Below are 19,284 nucleotides of genomic sequence, written 5' to 3'. Positions count from 1 at the left end.
TCAAGCAACTCGGACCACGGAACGTTTTTCAACTCTCTAGGCGCCACGAGTGCTGCGGCGGTATCGTAAACGGTGGCTCCGCAGTAGATTAGGAAATAGGATTTTTTCCGATGTTCTCCCGCATCCGCCAGGCCGACCGCATCGATGTAATGATTGAAGCGGTTCTTATACGATTCCCACTTCTCTTCGTCTGGTTTGAACGCCGGGAATACTGGGTTGGAACTCATGGTGCTGGAACGGCTGGGCTACCTGCGGAAAAAATCTCTCTGGGACAACGGGCGCTCGTGGGTTACTAGTGATATCAGCTCTGGAGAGGTTTTTTGGTACCCTCTCTTTCTCTCTCTGGGTTACCACGTTGGCTGTTAGCCGTTGGAGGTGTCTCGATTCGCGCCAATGTGGGCGTTAGTGGCTTCCTACAGCGCTGTGCTGTGTCTCATACTGGCTCGAAATTCAAATGACACCCGTTTGAATTTCGCGCCAAATACAGAGCGGCTGCGGCTCGCAGCGCTTCACTTTCCCTGTGGCGGGGCTAACAAGCGCCTACAGACGCTTCTAACTTTTTGAACCAGACCGCTTTCTCTGGCTGCGGATCAGCGTTTGCTCTTTTTGATCGCTCGTTTTGTTGGCTGACCGCTCTCTCTGGCTGCGGATCAGCGTTTCTCTTATCGCCAGCCGATCGCTCTCTCTGGGCTGCGGATCGGTGGCTAGTGACTCAGCGGTTGCATGGTGCTTCTGGTAGCCATCCCACCTTCGTCGCCAGTGTTAAGTTTGAGCAATGAGAGGCTGAACCAGAGCATGAGTGCAACAATACTTTATTATACAATAAAGGGCTGACCGTGCTTGCCACGCCTGGAACTGGCTCGCAGCAATCAGCAACTGGTTGGACCCCGCAGCCTGCTTTTATAGCTGGCTGCTGGAGAGAACCAACCAATGAGGATGGGGGAATAACGCCCACACAAAGTGAGTGGACCTGAGTGAGAACTCCTAGAGTCCTCAGGACATAACAGTGACTCTGGGTTCAGTCCTTAGTTTGAAATCCAATTGTATAAGGGCACATCCTTGCAAGGATTTTTTGGTGGTTTTTGCCAATTTGAAATAACTTCAGACATTATCAGTGTTGGAGGATTGAGCTGATTTATTCTAAAATAAACAGGTTGTAAAATGTTGGTTTGGTTTGGTTTGTCTGGCTTTGAGACATTATGGCTCCATTTGCCCTTCAAAGGGTACTCATTTCAATCTTCTAGTTTCTGAGCCAGGTTAAGAAAAAAAAAGGGAGGTGCATATAAAAGGAGGAAGAATGAAACGGTCATTTTCAGATGACCATTTCATTCAAGCTACAGTTTTTGTTTATTTATTTGATTTTTTTTTTGTCACCATCTCACCACAAGGTGACTCTGTTGGTCTGGTTCTCCTTTTGTTTGGAATAAGGATGAAGTTATTCTTGTTATTGCCAAACTTAGAACATTTGGGGACAGGGTGGAGACTTTCCCTCCTTTAAGGCAATTCAAGTCAGAAATTACGGCCATCAGGAAAGTACTTGAAAATACCATTGAACCACCCCATCCCAGAAAACCATTTCTTACCTCAGAATGTGCCTTTGTACCTCCCTGCCTCGTCTCCTGGTATGGGTCGAGCCTTTCTGTATCTATCCCACCCCCTTTCAGCCAGAGATCAGTCTTCCCCTGCCCATCCCTGCATTACAGATATGTCAGCAAAGCATTCAGTGCTCTGTACTATTCTGTCTCTCTCTATCAATCCCTCTCTCAGACCCAGCTTTCCTTCCTTCTATAATAGTATTAGTATTAATACATCTGTTGCACCTAATCATACTGACATAGCTTGGGAAGCAGGGAAAGTATTATATGTGTATATATTTGTCAGTCATACACTAGATATACCAGATTAGGAAATCAAATCCACATAAGGACTAAAACTGCTTTTCCTATGATTGGCTATAAAAAACAGAATTGCAAGTTTGATTGTGCTCCCCACACCCTCACCTTCTTATACTCCAGTGAACTAGAGAGGTATCTGCCTGAGTTGTTTTTGAATGTTATCTCATTGTCTAGGCCCCTTCTGCCTAGGTAATGGTTCTTGCATATTTATATCAAAGCCACCTTTCTTACATTACAAGGCTTATGAGTCCTGTCTGTATTTGTATGCCTGCATGGGACTATGTGCATAATTTCCTTACTTGATGATCCCTTCCACATTTTTTGTTATGTTCCCCTGTGGCTCTCACTTGAAATTCTGTTCCTCCTTTAGGTTTTCAAATGCAGAGATATTTTACAATTTGCTTGAACATTCCATGTTGATAAAGGGTATTCTTTAGCGCCAAAATGGAAATCCAACCACAGCTCTACTTACAGCAGAAAATCAGTGAGGTTTATTTTGTTGTTAGCAGTAGTTCATAAAGAAAATTTTTCAGTGTTTTAAATTATTTCAAATATTTGATTTCTTTTTTTTCTGTGTTACTCTAACTTTCTCTGTATGAATTATTGAACTGGAGTTTAATGTCAACCTTTATTCATATATCAGATTACATTCATGAAGGTAGACATTTTCCTTTAAAATCTTTTGAATCTATTGTTCTGTTAAATCAGTTTTATTTTCGAAGTGCTCAACAGAAAGAAGAGCTGAAGCCTCTAATCATCATGGCTCTATTCTATAATGGAGGAGATGGTACTATTGGAAAACTATTTTGACTTTTACATTTGACTTTTACAATACCAGAGAGGGGGGACAAATTGTGTAATCCCTGTATTTTTTTCTTGTTGGGTTCAGGAGGTAGACATCAGGTATTATGTCTCCTGTAAGATATGTGGTGGCAGCAGGAACTAACAAACTGCTATCCCAAAACAGGAGGAGGAGGGTGTAAGTTCTTCTGGGAAAGGATGTTGGGGACCCCCAGCATTATTACATAGATTGTATTTTTCTCCTTTTGCTTCATAATATTGTCTCATCTCTTGCAGCTTTTGGCAATGCTAAAACAATTCGAAATGATAACTCAAGCCGCTTTGGGAAATACATTGACATTCACTTCAACCCAAATGGTATAATAGAAGGAGCTCGAATAGAACAGTTCCTTCTGGAGAAGTCTCGAGTGTGTCGCCAGGTAAACATATATATATAAGTAAATACATATAAATAAAGAAATACTATTTCATTGTGGTAGCTTTTCTATTTCTTCTGTTAGTAACATATTTGTGGTCTTTCTATTGTTTTAGGCTCCTCAGGAAAGAAACTATCACATATTTTATTGCATGTTAATGGGGATGAATCTGGAACAGAAAAAAATGTTGAATCTTGGCACTACTTCAGAGTATACTTACCTAACTATGGTAAGGAATCAAAAGCTGGATATGTGACAATGGCACCTTCTAAAGTCTTAAACATTATATCAGAACTGTGTATCTGTGTTCCTATGTATTTTTACAAGGACTTTTAAAATGTTGTGATGGGAAAAAGATTATTAATTATGTAGTCCTTGCTTATCAACTGCTCATTCAGTGACAATTTGAAATTACAACAGTACTGAAAAAAAGAATTACAACCAGTCCTTGAAATTACAGTTGCCATGGCATTCTGCTAGCCACATGATCACAATGTGAGTGTTTGGTAACTGGTGATTATTTATGATTTTTGCATAACAGTCACATAATCACCATTTGCAATCTTCACAGTTGACTTCAACAAACAAGGGAAGTTGCAGAAAGTCATAAATCATGGCCAGCTTAATAATTGCAGCCAGAACGGATGTTATAAGTTGGTGCAGTCCCTTAGTGTTTAATTAGAACCCAATTGCAGTCGATAAGTGAGGACCCCTTATCATATGTTTGTGTATATGTGTGTTTACTCATTTTTTCCTCTCATGGAATTTAAAAATGTTTTCTTTTGAAATACATGATGTAGACATTTTCAGTTATATTATGAGTGTGTGTGTGTGTGTATGTGTGTATAATATACAATATATAGGAGTGTGATGGCTCAGCGGTTAATAACATTGAGTTTATCAGTTGGAAAGCTGACAGCCTCGTTCAAGACCTGAGTATATGAGACAAGGTGAGCTCCCTTTACTTGACCCAGCTGCTGCTCACTTAGCAGTTTGAAACCATGCAAATGTGAAAAGATAAATAACTACCACTTTGGTGAAAAGGCAACAGTGTTCCGTGCACCTCAGTGTGTAGTTATGCTGGCCACATAACCACAGAAATATCTTTGGACAATGCTGACACCCTCAACTAAGAAATTGAAATGTGCACTGGCCCCTAGAGTCAACACAGGGAAACCTTTACCTTTACATTATGCATACTGTTGTATTTGAAAGAAATGTCTTGCATTACGGCTATGCTGATTTGCAGGGCAAATGCACTTTCTGTGAAGGCCGTAGTGATGCCAAGGAATATGCTCATATATGCTCAGCTATGAAAATTCTCATGTTCTCTGATTCTGAGCAGTGGAACATAAGCAAATTGCTGGCAGCCATTTTGCATCTAGGAAATGTAAAATTTGAAGGTAAGCCTAGTACATGTGTATATTTATAGACATATGGAACATTTTCACACAGCTAATGTTTTGTTTCTCAAACCTTCACAGTTTTACTACAAAGTGACCTCACCTTCCTCCTGAGTAACTTGAGTAGACCACTGTCCTTTTCAGTTGTCCAATGGAGCAGCACAAAGAAGTATTTGCCAGCCATTTCCCCCATTTTTTTCTTTTTCTCAGTGCCTTGTTTTCCTAGTGGGGGAAAAAAAGTGCTGATAAACCAGCCATTATACATGGGAACAGATTAATTAGGATTAAGAAGAACAGAATGATTTCAAGGTACAATGGCACTTTGAATTCACAAGGAGGAGGAAGTTCTGAGGAACTGGGAAGAGATTTCCCTATATCCTTCCTATAGTCTTACAGAAAGCTTTTTTTGGTACACTGCTGAGTTTGCTTGTGGGGAAGAAAATAATATCTCCCTCTGACTTCTCCTCTACAGCTTAATTGATTAAAATAAGCTAAAGCCCTTTCAGAAAATCAAGCTTTTATTATGTATATTATGGATAGAGAATTAACTACTGAACAAAGGGATAAAGGAAAAGAAAAATCCTAAACAGCCAATTTGATATGGCTTCTCTTGGCTTCCTCTGCCAGGTTCACACATAGAAACAAGAGAATTGAATGCATAGCAAAGATTATTCATAAAACAAAATTTAAAAATCCTGTCCTGGATCTATTTTCACTGTTCCTTTCATTGCTATATTTTCATGATTCTCCAGTCCTCTTTCAGTTTCCTCAATGGCTTTTTATTTTTGGTTTTCCTGGGCTTGAATTGTCTCTGCCTATAGCATCAATTGACAAATTCAATTTGACTGATATATTAGATTTAGCTTTTTCCTTTAACTCTTTCAAATATGAACCTCTTAGGATGTCATTTCTCTCCTTTTCTTTAAACAGTTTTTGAGAGAAGATAAGCATTTTTCAAAAGATTTTCTGTCTTATAATGTTATGCCATTGTTTAACTAACTGCCACATTTAAATGTGTTAATTTTATATTAAAAGAACCTAAGAATAACTTCCAATTTCAGCTCAGGATAACGCATAATATTATTGAATAGGATAACACTATAATGTTTTCCAGAAACTAGAAATTTTGTTCTTAAATTGTCCTTTAGTTTAGTAAAACAACTGCCTGAAATGAAATAAAATGAACAAATGCTGCACTGAAAAACTTATTTTGAATAAGACTTATTGTTTTTCTATAATTAGGTATTGTGTATGAAAATTTGGACTGCTCTCATATTCTTGACTCTGTACATTTTTCCACCGCAACCAAACTGCTAGAGGTATTGGCTTTATTTATTATATTTATTACAATTACTTCAAGGAATTTAAAACAGTCCCTTCTCAATTTACTCTTGCAAATAATCTTTTGCAGTAAGTTTAACTTAGAGATGGTATTGTTTCTGTGCCCCATTAATAAATTTATCTATTCCTTCATTAGATATAGTTCTATTCTTCTTTGATAAATCTTTTGTGTCTATATAAAACCATCCAATACAATATCAATTCCCACAGGTGGATTCTAAAGAACTCCATAAGAGCCTTACAAACCATTCCATCATCATCCGAGGGGAAAGTGTCTCTACGCCCCTAAGTGTGACTCAAGCAGCTGATGTGAGAGATGCCTTTGTCAAGGTAAAAGAGAACAGCTCTGTTTTTTCAATAATATTTCTCAGGGATAGACTTCTTGTACAATGTCACATGAAGGGACTGCAGTGCAGGTTAAATGGCGGAAAATTGACTAGCCCTATTCTAACTTTTAAGGAATTAAACAGAGATCTACCCTGACTTCTCTATTATTCAGTTTTTATATCAAAAACTCTGGGCGGCTGCCGATAAGCCACAGAGTTACCTTGAGATAAGATGAATGGCTTATAAATTTTATAAATAAATAAATAATAATAAATACGTATCCTGCTACTGCTGTTGTAATATTGTAAATATGGCAGTGACATAGCATTCATGCTTCAGCATTGTACTACCAATGTGAAATGCTATAAATCAACCACATGAAAATCAAAATATTTGTATTAATCAAGCAGAGTGGTATATTCACCAACCTCCATATTTGGAAGATTAATAACTATCAAACTGAATAACACCTCAATGACTCTATCAAGTAGATACAATGGACCTATCAAAAACATTCGTGCATTTGCTCAGACTTTTAAAATGGAGAGGGTAGCACACATGCTTGGGAATGTCCTGTTTGCTACTTTTGAATGGCAGAGCTAATGTCACCTCTAATTACAAACTTTTTATCCTTCATATGGCAATCATGTGCTACCTACTAAATAGCTGGTTATTAGAATTGTAGTCAAATTTTGAATCATCGCTGTGACAGAAGTTTCTGTACATGGTTGGTTCTCCTGATTGGTTTCCCAGATGCATCTGACACAGGCATGAATCGGCTTTTATTGATAGCTTTTTTAAAAAGCTCTATGTGTTTAATACATGAACGTACATTTTAATAATTTGTATATAAAACCTAACTTTATTCCATTTCTAAATCTAGGGGATCTATGGATTCCTCTTCATCTGGATAGTGAATAAGATCAATGATGCAATTTGTGGTCCTTCTTCTCCAGATGAGAAAAAAATGTACAAATCCATTGGGCTCCTGGATATATTTGGCTTTGAAAATTTTAACACTAACAGGTATAGTCCAGTTTTACTTCCTTTGAGAAATTTAGGGAAGTAGCATTTCAGAATTAATTCTTAGTGCTATCAATCAAAAAACATAGTTGGTGGCACTAAATAAATTCTTCATAGTAAGAAAAAAACAAACAAAGCCACAAAATAGGGAGCAGAGAAATGAATAAATAAGAGATGTCTAATAGAGTACATTTTTGTATTTTCCATAAAATGAGATAGCGCTCTAGTGTATTTACTTACCTGATTTCTAGCTTACCTTAGTTTCCAAACTGAACCTTCAAACTGAATCTGATATTAATCTTAATATGCTGTAAGTCATAACCAGATTCTGATATTAGTTATTTTTCAATAAACAATCCCATTCAAAAATGACAGATTGTATTGTATGCATCACACTGAGATATATAGAGCATACCAAAAATCAGGACCTGTAGGTAATTAATTATATAAATTACATTTAATATTGAAATTGGTGTCATTTTCTTCTAAATACTTCCATACTTGTCTGACACATGGCTTTACAGCATTGCTAAGCACAGTAACATTTTTTTTCTGGGAAAAAAAACACCATATTGTGATTTGCCTTTGGGTTCTGACTTTTCGTACAATCTGTATGTTTCTGTTGGACACTAAATAATAATAATAATACCATCATCATTCATACAATCACAATATCATTTGCCAAAGGCAGCTTTCACTGGAACACCTTACATCCTCTGAGAATACCTTTCATATTATTAAACAAAAACATTTTCCCATCCCAGGTTCTCGGGAAGAACTCAGTAGTTGGATTAAAATGCCAAATCTAGTCTAAACATCTGGCTGACAATGAAACCAACTATAATAATAAATTACCTTAATCTTAATTGTAAAAAAGACAACAAAAATCCCTCTAGATTGTGAACATTGCAAACCTGGAAATAGTAGAACAAAAGAGAAAGAACTAGAAACAACAACAAAATATAAAAACTTGTAAATTGAAGTAGAATGACTGTGGCAAAAAAAGCAAAGATGGTAACCCTAGTAATAGGCACTTTGAGGGTGATTGAAAGACATCTGGAGCACCACTTGAACACCATCAGCATTGACAAAAGCAACATTAGTCAGTTGCAAAAGGCAGCTTTTGCTTCAGGGTATATCCTGCACTGATACCTTTAATATTGTTAAACATCTGCCTATGGGAAGGACTTTATAAATGAACAAAAATGCCGAATCCAGTCTAAACATCTGGTTAATTTTGCAACAACCATAATAATAACAATTCCTTCTTTATAACAAATGGCATGTTAAAATACTGCAAATGTCTAGTTCAAGTTAGCTCTAGAACAGAGGTGGTATTCAGCAGGTTCTGACCAGTTCTGGGGAACTGGTAGTGGAAATTTTGAGTAGTTCGGAGAACCGGAAAATACCTCCTCCGACTGGAGATTTTACAGTATCCTTCCCCTGTCACGGCCACCAAGCCATGTCCACAGAACTGGTAGTAAAAGAGTTTGAATCCTACCACTGCTCTAGAACTGACTAATTAGTCTTACAATTAGTAATTGTAAGGGATACAGGTAATCCCATCATTTGTTTAATGATGATTCAAAGTTACAAGAACCTTGAAAAAATGATTTACAACCTATACTCACACTACCATCGCAACATTTTCATGGTCACATGATCATAGTTTGGGTGGTTGGCAACTGGCTTGCATTTACAACCAGTTACAGTGGCAAAAATTTCTGGCATAAAAGGCCCATTGCAAAAGCTGAATTCCCTTAATCCTTTACATTAATCCCTTAATGTAAAAATTGCTATAAAAATCAGGCCCAACTCAATTTATGAACATAACAATTTATGATGGAAATTCCAATTGTGGTCATAAGTGGAGGATATCTCTATTTTGAAGTCAAGCAAAGGTTTCCTGACCTGGGCTGCAAATTTTATTTTATTATTTATTTATTTATTTATTTGATTTGATTTGTCAATCGCTTACAAGATAATATGTATAAGTATAAACTTGAGTAAGAATGTCGGAAATAGGTACGAATAAATGGGGACAATAGAACAGGGGCAGTAGGCACGATTGTGCACTTAGGCACGCCCCTTACAGACCTCTTAGGAATGAGGTGAGTCAATAGTAGATAGGTTAAGGTTAAGGAGTGGGGGTTAGAGGATGTAACAACAGAGTCAGGTAGTGCATTCCAGGCATTGACCATTCTGTAATAACCACTAGATAGGAGCAAAGAAATACAGAACACTTTCTTTCTGCTGCCTTCTAGAGCAATTTTTCTCAAATTTAGCAGCATGGCTGACTGGGGAATTCTGAGACTTGAAGTCCAAACATCTTCAAATTACCAAGTTTGAGAAATGCTGATCTAGAGCCTTCAACTATCATCCATCGCCTTGCAGTCTAGATCCTGTTAATCAGTGGCAGCCAGCCAGAATTAATAGCCCAAGCTTCTGGATTATATCAGATTGTGGAAGTCTGAATTATTGGCCATTAAAGCACTATAAGTATTCATTGATATCTTCTATTGTACAAGAGTCAAGCTTACAAATGAGGCAATTGTGAAATACATAATATATATTTATTTATTTTAGTTTAATCCATGCAGTATCGGTTGTTACTATGTATCATTGATACAATTACTTTTTTGATGGACCCCTGACTTTTAATATTTGTATTTATTTATGTAACTTTTATTTCTTGAGTGGGGCCTTTGAAACACATTCTCAGTGAAAATTCTCCCTACAGTTTTGAGCAGTTTTGCATCAACTTTGCCAATGAACATCTCCAGCAATTCTTTGTACTCCACATCTTCAAACTGGAGCAGGAAGAATACTTAGCTGAACAAATCTCCTGGAACCATATTGACTTCAAGGATAACTGTGCCGCTTTGGAAGACATTGTACTCAAACCCATGAACATTGTTTCCCTGATTGATGAGGAAAGCAGATTTCCCAAAGTAAGTATTATTTTTCCTTAAGGCTTCTGTGGGAATAAAACTACTGATTGTTGGGTGTTGTAGCAAATAGCCTGTATTTCACTGAAAATACTGATTATCTTGTGTTCAGTTACATGTTTTTGTTGCAGGTTATCAATAGAATGGAAATCAATTGCATTTCAAAACTGCAAAGAAAAGAAAAATTGTCACCCTGTCTTTCTTTTGTATTCTAGCTAGTGGCTTGTGGTCAACAAAGGAATATTTTATTTTTATTTGACTAGTTTAGCTTTATTTCTAGATTCTGTTCTTTCTTCCTATCTCTGTGTCATAAAAGAGTGACATATTTGCACTATACAGATAGACCTCGACTTATCACAATTGAGCCCAAAATTTCCATTGCTAAGCAAGACTGTTATTGAGTTTTGTTCCTATTTTACACCTTTTCTTGCCATAGTTGTTAAGCAAATCATTGCAGTTGTTAAATTAGTAGCACAGTTGTTAAGTGAATCCAGCTTGGCCATTGACTTTGCCTGTCAGAAGGTTGCCAAAAAGGATCACAAGACCCCCAAGACACTGCAACCGTCATAAATATATGCCAGGTGCCAAGCATTAGAATTTTGATCACATGACTATGGGGATGCTACAACATTTGTAAGTGTGAAAAACAGTCTTAAGTCACTTTTTTCAGTACCATTGTAATCATAAATGTTCACTAAATGAATTGTTGTAAGCCAAGCACTACCTGTAAGAAACTGGCCAGAAATTGGAAGTCACTCCTGTCCCGCTATTTTTTTGTGTGGACATGATCATTCTGTCTTTCTGTTTAGATAAGCAAATAACTTTCAAAACAAGACCCAGTGGATCATGGCTTGTCTAGTAATTAATAAAAGTGAGGATACTTCGTTTGAGCCCACCATACCTCTTTATGGGTCAGGTTTGGCCCTTGTTACTTTTATCACAACTTTGTTATTATTGTTGTTGGTCATTTTAGCATAGAAACATAGTTAAAAAGTGACCCCATTTTGCTTCAACTCATGTTTTTGAATATTCTCAGGGGACAGACACCACTATGCTAAACAAAATCAATTTGCACCATGGCAGAAGCAAAATCTACATTCCTCCAAAGAATGTCCATGATACAATTTTTGCTATTAACCATTTTGCTGGAGTTGTTTATTACCAGTCAAAAGGTGAGTGTCAGTACTTTGCCATTGGTTAATAGATCCTTCTTTTGACTAATACCAATAAGGAGATTATAGATGGTCCTCAACCTACGACCACAATTGAGCCCCAAAGTTATGTAGCTAAGTGAGAAATTGATTAAGTGAGTTTTGCACCATTTTACAACTTTTCTTGCCACAATTTTAAGTTGCAGTTATTAAATTAATAACATGGTCGTTAAGTGAATCTGGTCTCCCTATTGACTTGGCTTGTCAGAAGGTTGCAAAAGGGAATCACATGACCCCAGGACACTGCAACCATCGTAAATATGAACCAGTTGTCAAGCATCCAAATGTAAATCACGTGACCATGGGGATGCTGCGATTGGTCATATGTGTGAAAAATAATCATAAGTCATTGTTGTAACTTCGAACGATCACTAAGCAAACTGTTGTAAGTCGAGGACTACCTGTATTTGACTATAAATAGTTTTATTTATTGTTACTTAAGTCATTTCCCCACTAATGATTTTTAACATCTTTGTAGATCTACGGGCCATTTTAAACAGTTGTAAAGCCTGATGTATATATTGTTGTTTTGGTTAGATGTTCTAGAAAATGCAAGAAACTTGGGTGGTTCTTCATTAGCAACCTCTTTTTTCTGCCAGAATATTTTTTTGTTTCACCAGCACATATCATAAAGAGCATAAAAAGTATAAACAACTCTTAGAGTAGGGTTTAAAATGGTTTTTTCCTCTTGCCCTGACACATCTGTTTTTGCACATAGGATCTAGCATACTGCACTACTTGCTGTTGACTAGGGCAGGTTTCAGAATCTACTTCTGAAATAGCTTCTGTTGGCCTCTTGAGGCTGCTGTGGGCATTTCTGTTCCTTCTGATGGCTGGTTGTTGCCTTCCAGAACTGGTTTGGCTAGAGAACAGACTGGACACTTGGATGGCAAACAGGCATCTGCCAATGTAGTGGATGACTAGCACTTTCTGAAGCGCTTGTCAAGTCACATGCAGGCTCCTTAAAAACACGAGTTTATTGACTTCTTTAAAGAGTGCCAGTCTCTGCATTACACAGAAAATTGATTTAAACTAGAAAGGAGAGCTAAGTTATGCTAGTTGCATATTACTATTTCTGTCTTACAGGTGCTTCAGTTCAAAGGGGCTTTGTGTAGCTGTACTTTTTCCTGGTTTTATTATTTGTATTAAGCACCCGAGAGTCTCATACAACTGCAGTTTCTAAAGCCTCAATTTGTACAATGTATCATAGTTACTTATATCTTCCTTAATGTGGAGGAGAAGGCAAGGGCCATTTGGGCACTCTGCTCAGGTGTTGGCAGCATAGGATGCTGTGAGTGCTTTACCAAGCCAGACACAACAATAAATTTTGACTCTCCAGACATTTAGCTCCGTATTTAGGAACTAGAAACTTGCTATGGAAGAAGCTGACAGGCTTCACGTGACTAGATAAGTTTCCATATTGCAGCCCAGAAAAAAGCCATATAGAGAAGGGAAATCTTCTTTCAGCAGTACTTAGAAATCAGGATGTGTCCATATATGTACATATATGTATGTATGTGCTCCAAGATTTAAAGACTTTTTCTCCAGTCCTTTTTATTCAATGGAAATTTGACTGCTCTCTTTTTGGCCTTGATATTGGAAAGTATTTGATCAAAGCTTACCTTATGGTTCAGTCTTATCTGAGAATTTGTCAGGTAACAGAAGTGTCATGAGTAGAGATCACTCAAACCAAGAACATTAAGAGCACTCTCTGCTATTTTATCCTCTACTCCTCCCTCCCCTGCTATCAGTAGAAGATGGGTAGCAAAATTCATCTGCTCCATCCCATAAGAGAGAGTGATTGGCATTGTTCTTTTCATTGTCAGATATTTGATGAGAGTAGAAACAGAACCAGGAGAAATAATCTTTTTTTTTAAAAAAAAATTGTCCATCATAAGTGAGGACAAAACAATGTTCAAGGCTTGGAACTGGAAAAATATGAAAATATAGGCAATATAACCTATGTCAGTATATCTTTTTGCTAGCTCCGGACTGATAATTAGCGCTTCCAAACTGCTCATGAGAAAGAACTATACAATTCTTTCAATTGCAAAGGGTTAGTTTAAATAAATGGAGTGCTAGCTTTTTGTGCAAGGAAAATGCTTAACCCAATAAAAAAAACATGAAAATGCAATTAACATCAAATGCAAAGAACGCGTGTATTGTGTTTCTTCCCCACAGGTTTCCTTGAGAAAAATCGTGATATGCTTAGCTCAGACATAATGCAACTTGTTCATTCATCCAAAAACAAATTCCTCAAAGAGATCTTCCAGGTAGACACAAACATGCATGTTCTGCCTTTTGGCCGTGGGACCATTAAGCACCTTGGAAAGGATTCCTTGAAGGTTAGATTGATAAATGGATGACACTTTCTGTTCCCACTTTGATAGATTTATGTATCAAATTTAAGTCAGCTGGGCATAAGTTGTGGTCTGTGGTTCACAAGGCAAACCTTTCAGATGACGGGATGACAGACGCCAGGTGCTGAGCCTCCTAGGCTCCAGCAACTGAAGGTAAGTGGGAAAAGGGAAAGAGAAGGATTATTCAAGGTATATTAGGGTTGGTGACACTTGGCTATATAGGGTGTTTGGAATTGGGGTCATTCCCATTGTAGAGATGCAGATTTGTGCAATTTATCTTGGCTATTATGAAATTCTTTTCTGTTATTCTGTAGAAAGAAAGGAAGATAGACCAGATCTATGACCAAAGTGACAGGAAAAACATGGGTTAAGTGCATAATGAGGAGGATGAATGAACAAAAGATGTATTCCAAATTCACATAAGGGAAGGGCTTAAAGAACCACCAGACTTACAAGACTCTGTTTTTATAGACAAAGTTAATAAAAATAGTTTTGGTTTTTGTGTGACCGAACTTTGTGTTGATTTCTTTGGTTTTCATAGTAGAGTTCACACACTATAAGATTATGTAATAATGTAGCATTTCATATCTCACAAAATTTAAGGAGAAATCATGCACATCCTTCTTTCTGCACATGCAAAATGATTTCACAGCATCTTCTCATGTATTTATCTTCTTTAGATTTGGATTGTCATATAAGTCTTGCTGACAATGGAATAAATGAATACACTTTCCCCTTTTAATTTTTTCTGGTCTAAATGTCATTTTTTTAATACAACAACTACTGTAATTGTATCACTTACTCAAAAATATATGAGTTACTGCTTGGTAAATACCACCTCAAAGTAAGTTAAAACATGATTAAGTCCAGGACTCATTGTTTTTCTTGCAGTACTATCTTCTTATTTTCAGCTAACAAAGTGATGCATATCTGAATGTTTTAACTGCAATTTTAATCACTGCTGTACAATTTCTTTCAACTCTGCCACAATATAATTAAATCAATATGGGGACAATATACATCCCTGTCTCGCTCTATTCCCTTTTATGAATCACTCGGAATCTCCAAATTCAGTTCTTATAGTAGCTTTTTTATACTAAAGATTCCTCAGCCTTCACAGTCCAGTATGATCTACACAAAGACTTTGATGTAGGAAATGAAGAAAAGGAAAATGGATATATTCGCTTGATCTCTCCAATATCAATCTAATTTTATATCAGAACTTATGTCCCTCTGTCTTTTCTGAAGCCTGCTTATTCATTTGGCATTTCTTTTTCTGAATATAACTCTGTTCTTTATATCATCTTCAAACAAAGATTTGCCTCTGTAAGTTCAGTGGTTTGATACTTTGTGTGTTGTCTTGCATTTCCTATACTGAATACAGTATAAACTTTATAAACCAAACTTTTCTAAACTTTAGGCAATCTTGTTCCATATTTGTGGGCATTGTTAGAAATTTAATGGTCTCATCTTCTGCAGATTTAAACAATGTAGTGCTATATTGTTTGTGCTTTCCTCTTTGACAGTTCATCTATCGTCTTGCTATCTGGTGAAGTTATTTCCTGAATGTATCCTGCCTCTAAAAATATTTCTGTTGTTCTATAATCACACCCAATATGGAGTGTCAGTATAACCTTCCCACATTTCTTTAATCTCACTTTGCCTCTTTCACATTTCTTCCATAAATACATGTTTTAATATTCTAATCTTCGGCATAAATTACAATGACCTAATTGGAAAAAAACAAAGGACAAACCTGAAAAAGGGCAAATCTGAAAATGGTTAATAAAGATATAAAAATTAATTGTTCATGTTTATAACTTTCTATTACAAAGGAAAATACCACCTGGCCTTGGGATCAGAGTTTGGTAAAAAGCCCATAAAATGGTTGTACTGTTTTTGAATTATTATGGTCACCTGATGAATGTGTTTCATAGTTTTAATTATTTTTATTACTTTCTACACACACACACATACACACACACACATACATATCACTTGATTGTATTTTGGATGCTTGGCAATGGGCCAACCTTTACAGCCAGTTGTAGCATCCAATGGTCACATGACTGCAAATTGTGACATTTTTAGTCCGTTTCCAATGTTTACTTCTGGTTTCCAGCAAAAACCAACTATTTGGAAAGAATGTACTCACTTAAAGACCATGGCATTCATTTAAAGACTTTGGTATTTGCTTAACGATTGCTGAAAAAAACCTGAAAAATTTGGACCCAGTTACATGATGCCTCAATTTATGACCACAATGACTTATGATCATACTTATAATTACAGTAAGCCAAGGACTATCTGTCCTCTTTGCATTGTTTTATTCTGTGTGCTTAGTATTGTTTATGTTTTAATTGTAAGCTGCCCAAAGTCACTAATGTGAGATAGGTGGCTATATAAATTGAAATAAAACAAATAAAAAAATTGAAGAGCAAAACCAAGAAAATAAATAATAAATTAAACTAAAGGACAGCTTTTTGAAATAAAGGACTATCCTTGATAATACAGTATGATCACTGTGTTGTAAATTCACATACAATGTTTTGTTCTTCTTTTAAAAAATCTCTAATTTCTTATATTCTTATATATACATACTTGGTTAAAATATTTTTCTTTGTTCTTTCTGGCTTGTATTCAGTTATAATATTGTTCAAGGTTTTTGTTCTGTCTTTCCCTATCATGACAGTTTATTATACAGATAACAGGTAATCAGAGTTGGAAGGGACCTTGTAGGTCATCTAGTCCAACCCACCGTCCAAGTGGGAGACCCTACACCATTTCTGACAATTGGCAGTCCAATTTCTTCTTGAAACTCTCAAGTGATGACACTTCCACAGCTTCCGAGGGCAAGCTGTTCCATTGGTTGATTGTTCTCATTGTCAGAAAGTTTCTCCTTATTTCCAGGTTAAATCTCTCCTTGTTCAGTTTCCATCCATTATTCCTTGTCTGAGCTTTAGAAAATAGCTTGAGTCCCTCATCGCTGTCCCTCCCTCCCTCCCTCGAATATTGGAAGAGTGCTATCATGTCTCCCCTGGTCCTTCTCTTCACTAGACTAGCCATGCCCTGTTCCTGTAACTGTTCTTCATATGTTTTAGTCTCCAGTCCCCTAATCATCCTGTTTGCTCTTCTCTGCACTTTTTCTAGAGTCTCAACATCTTTTTTATAGTGTGGTGACAAAAACTGGATACAGTACTCTAGGTGTGGTCTTACTAAGGCTTTACAGAGTGGTATCAGTACCTCACTTAATTTCGATTGTATCCCTCTGTTAATGCAATTTAGGATTGCATTAGCTTTTTGGCTGCTGCTGCACACTGCTGGCTCATATTTAGCTGGTTGTCCACTAAGACTCCAAAATCCCTCTCAAAGTTACTGCTATTGAGTCTGGTTTCACCCAGTCTATATGTGTACTTTTGGTTTTTCTTGCCTAAGTGTAGAACTTTTCTTTTCTCTACGTTGAATTTCATTATGTTAGATATGGCCCAGTGTTCTAGTCTGTCAAGATCCATCTGGATCTAGAGCCTATCTTCTTGGGTGTTAGCTATTCCTGCCAGCTTAGTATCATCTGCAAATTTGGTAAGTTCTCCTCTATTCCCCCATCTAAGTCATTAATGAAGATATTGAAGAGTACAAACAATTTGATTTTTTTCGAGTTTGCTTTTCATAATACAGGTTTTCTCCTCTCTTCCTTTTTACATAAAGTATTGAATCTCTTAACACTGATTTTATATGCTGTGTTCCCTGGGCCATATCTTATTAACATTTATATCCTTTCTTATTTTCAAAGTATGATCTATATGTGTATGCAAAATTATTGGTAAGATACAATAATCTGCAAAGTTGTGTACTGCAGAGGTGAAATTTATGCTGCTTCTTTCTCCTCTGAGCATTTAAATTCTTTGCTGATGGTAATTTGGTATTTATGCCATTTCTGTACTTTCTGCCCTCAGGGTTCAGATTCTGGCAAACGCTTGCCTACACTAGCAGGACAATTCAAACAGTCTCTGGAGCAATTGATGAAAATCTTGAATAGCTGCCAGCCTTATTTTATCCGCTGCCTTAAACCCAATGACCAAAAGAAACCAATGGTAAACTTCTATTATGCTCCTCATATGTCATGTCATATGGTTTCAGGAAGGGGGAATTAATTTTGTAATAATTATATAATTGATTAATAATGTACTTCTTAGATTTTTAATAGTTTCCAGAAGACATAGTTATATTAGTCTGTATGCCAGAATATGTCTTATGATAAATTCCCCAGAATTCCAGGAGCTGAAGTCAATACATCTTAAAGTTGCCAAGTTTGAAAAACACTGACCTAACCACAAGTAGAATATATTGCTCTTTTTTTTGATTTTCCTTATATAAAGGATATTACCTCATGAAAATACGTATAATAAAATTGCAAAATTAAGTAAGTAAAAATTTAATACGTCCATTCTGCATTTGGAACATTCTTGGTTAGTTTAAGTCAGCTATCACAGCATTTTCAAGACATGCCATATCCAGGAGAAAAGTAAAGATGAAAATGTGCTTTTTCTTGTTGTCACTGGATTGTTCAAATTGTAAATTATTTTCAGCGGAGAAGACAATTTATTCAGAAATTTTCAGGCAAGGGAACAATTAACTTCATTTTACATTACTTTAATGATGAAGTGTGTACAGATGATGCTTCATGTACAGATATGCTAACTAACCCTCATGAGTGGCAGGATCTAGATGAACTTGGCTGATCTCAAAAAGATAAGCAGGATAAGACTTGGTTAATACTTAGAGGGGAGGCTACCAATAGCAGGGCAATAGTTCTAACTGGGATATGGAAAAATAACAGAAACAAACCATTGCCATTTTGTTGCCAAGAAAATGAGATGGCTGACTTGATTAAATAATTAGAAGTCACATTTGATGCAAAGGCTGTTTTATTTCAGAACTATACTACTTTCTCTGTACAACCAGGTGGTTTAGACCTACCTGAAAATATGATTTAAAAACAAAACAAAACAAAACAATATTTTTCATTAAATCAAGTCTGGATTTGGTTAGTTAGAGAATGTTTATGCTTCCATGATAAATTTGGCATTTCTTTAATTTTCAGCAATTTGATAGAGAACTCTGTATCCGACAACTGTATTACTCTGGCATGATGGAAACCATCCGGATTAGGAAAGCTGGCTATCCAATTCGCTATAGCTTTGCAGATTTCTTTCAGAGATACAGAGTCCTACAGCCAGTGCCAGCTAGAGAACAGGTATCCTTTCAAGATTGGTTATTGTTTTAAATTATTCTTTTATAATAGTAAGTGGTAATAAAGCAGATCGATCTGTTCTAAAATCTGTTCCTACAGCATTTATTAAGTGCAACATCAGCATCCATATTAAATTCTATAAAGAACTATAAATAAATTTGAACAGCTCACATTCTGCTGGAGAGAAGTTCCCTGGGATGGGCTCCAACACGAGTCCAAAAGCCTGGAATACAAAACCTCTGGTCCCGGCGATCTACCCAGATTGGATCTATAAATTTTCTTAGTTTTCCTTTAGTACCTAGCAATCT

At 36.5% G+C, this 19,284-nt stretch overlaps 1 protein-coding gene across 1 annotated transcript in view; it reads left to right on the top strand.

Annotated features, from left to right (window-relative positions):
• The window catches only part of MYO7B (myosin VIIB), a 72,038-nt gene that overhangs the window by 16,879 nt on the left and 35,875 nt on the right, over positions 1 to 19,284 (top strand). The window contains exons 7-17 of the mRNA XM_087933007.1: positions 2,973 to 3,115; positions 3,228 to 3,341; positions 4,362 to 4,515; positions 5,758 to 5,834; positions 6,067 to 6,186; positions 7,067 to 7,209; positions 9,947 to 10,157; positions 11,191 to 11,326; positions 13,547 to 13,710; positions 17,679 to 17,816; positions 18,827 to 18,979. Coding sequence (XP_087789133.1) covers positions 2,973 to 3,115; positions 3,228 to 3,341; positions 4,362 to 4,515; positions 5,758 to 5,834; positions 6,067 to 6,186; positions 7,067 to 7,209; positions 9,947 to 10,157; positions 11,191 to 11,326; positions 13,547 to 13,710; positions 17,679 to 17,816; positions 18,827 to 18,979 — 1,553 coding nt within the window. The remainder of the gene's footprint in view (positions 1 to 2,972; positions 3,116 to 3,227; positions 3,342 to 4,361; positions 4,516 to 5,757; positions 5,835 to 6,066; positions 6,187 to 7,066; positions 7,210 to 9,946; positions 10,158 to 11,190; positions 11,327 to 13,546; positions 13,711 to 17,678; positions 17,817 to 18,826; positions 18,980 to 19,284) is intronic.

Source organism: Pseudonaja textilis, chromosome 4 (assembly GCF_049901715.1).
Source record: "Pseudonaja textilis isolate UNSWEBS1 chromosome 4, rPseTex1.2, whole genome shotgun sequence".
In the NCBI taxonomy this organism is placed as follows: Eukaryota; Metazoa; Chordata; class Lepidosauria; order Squamata; family Elapidae; genus Pseudonaja; species Pseudonaja textilis.
This window is presented reverse-complemented; position numbering and strand designations above follow the sequence as displayed.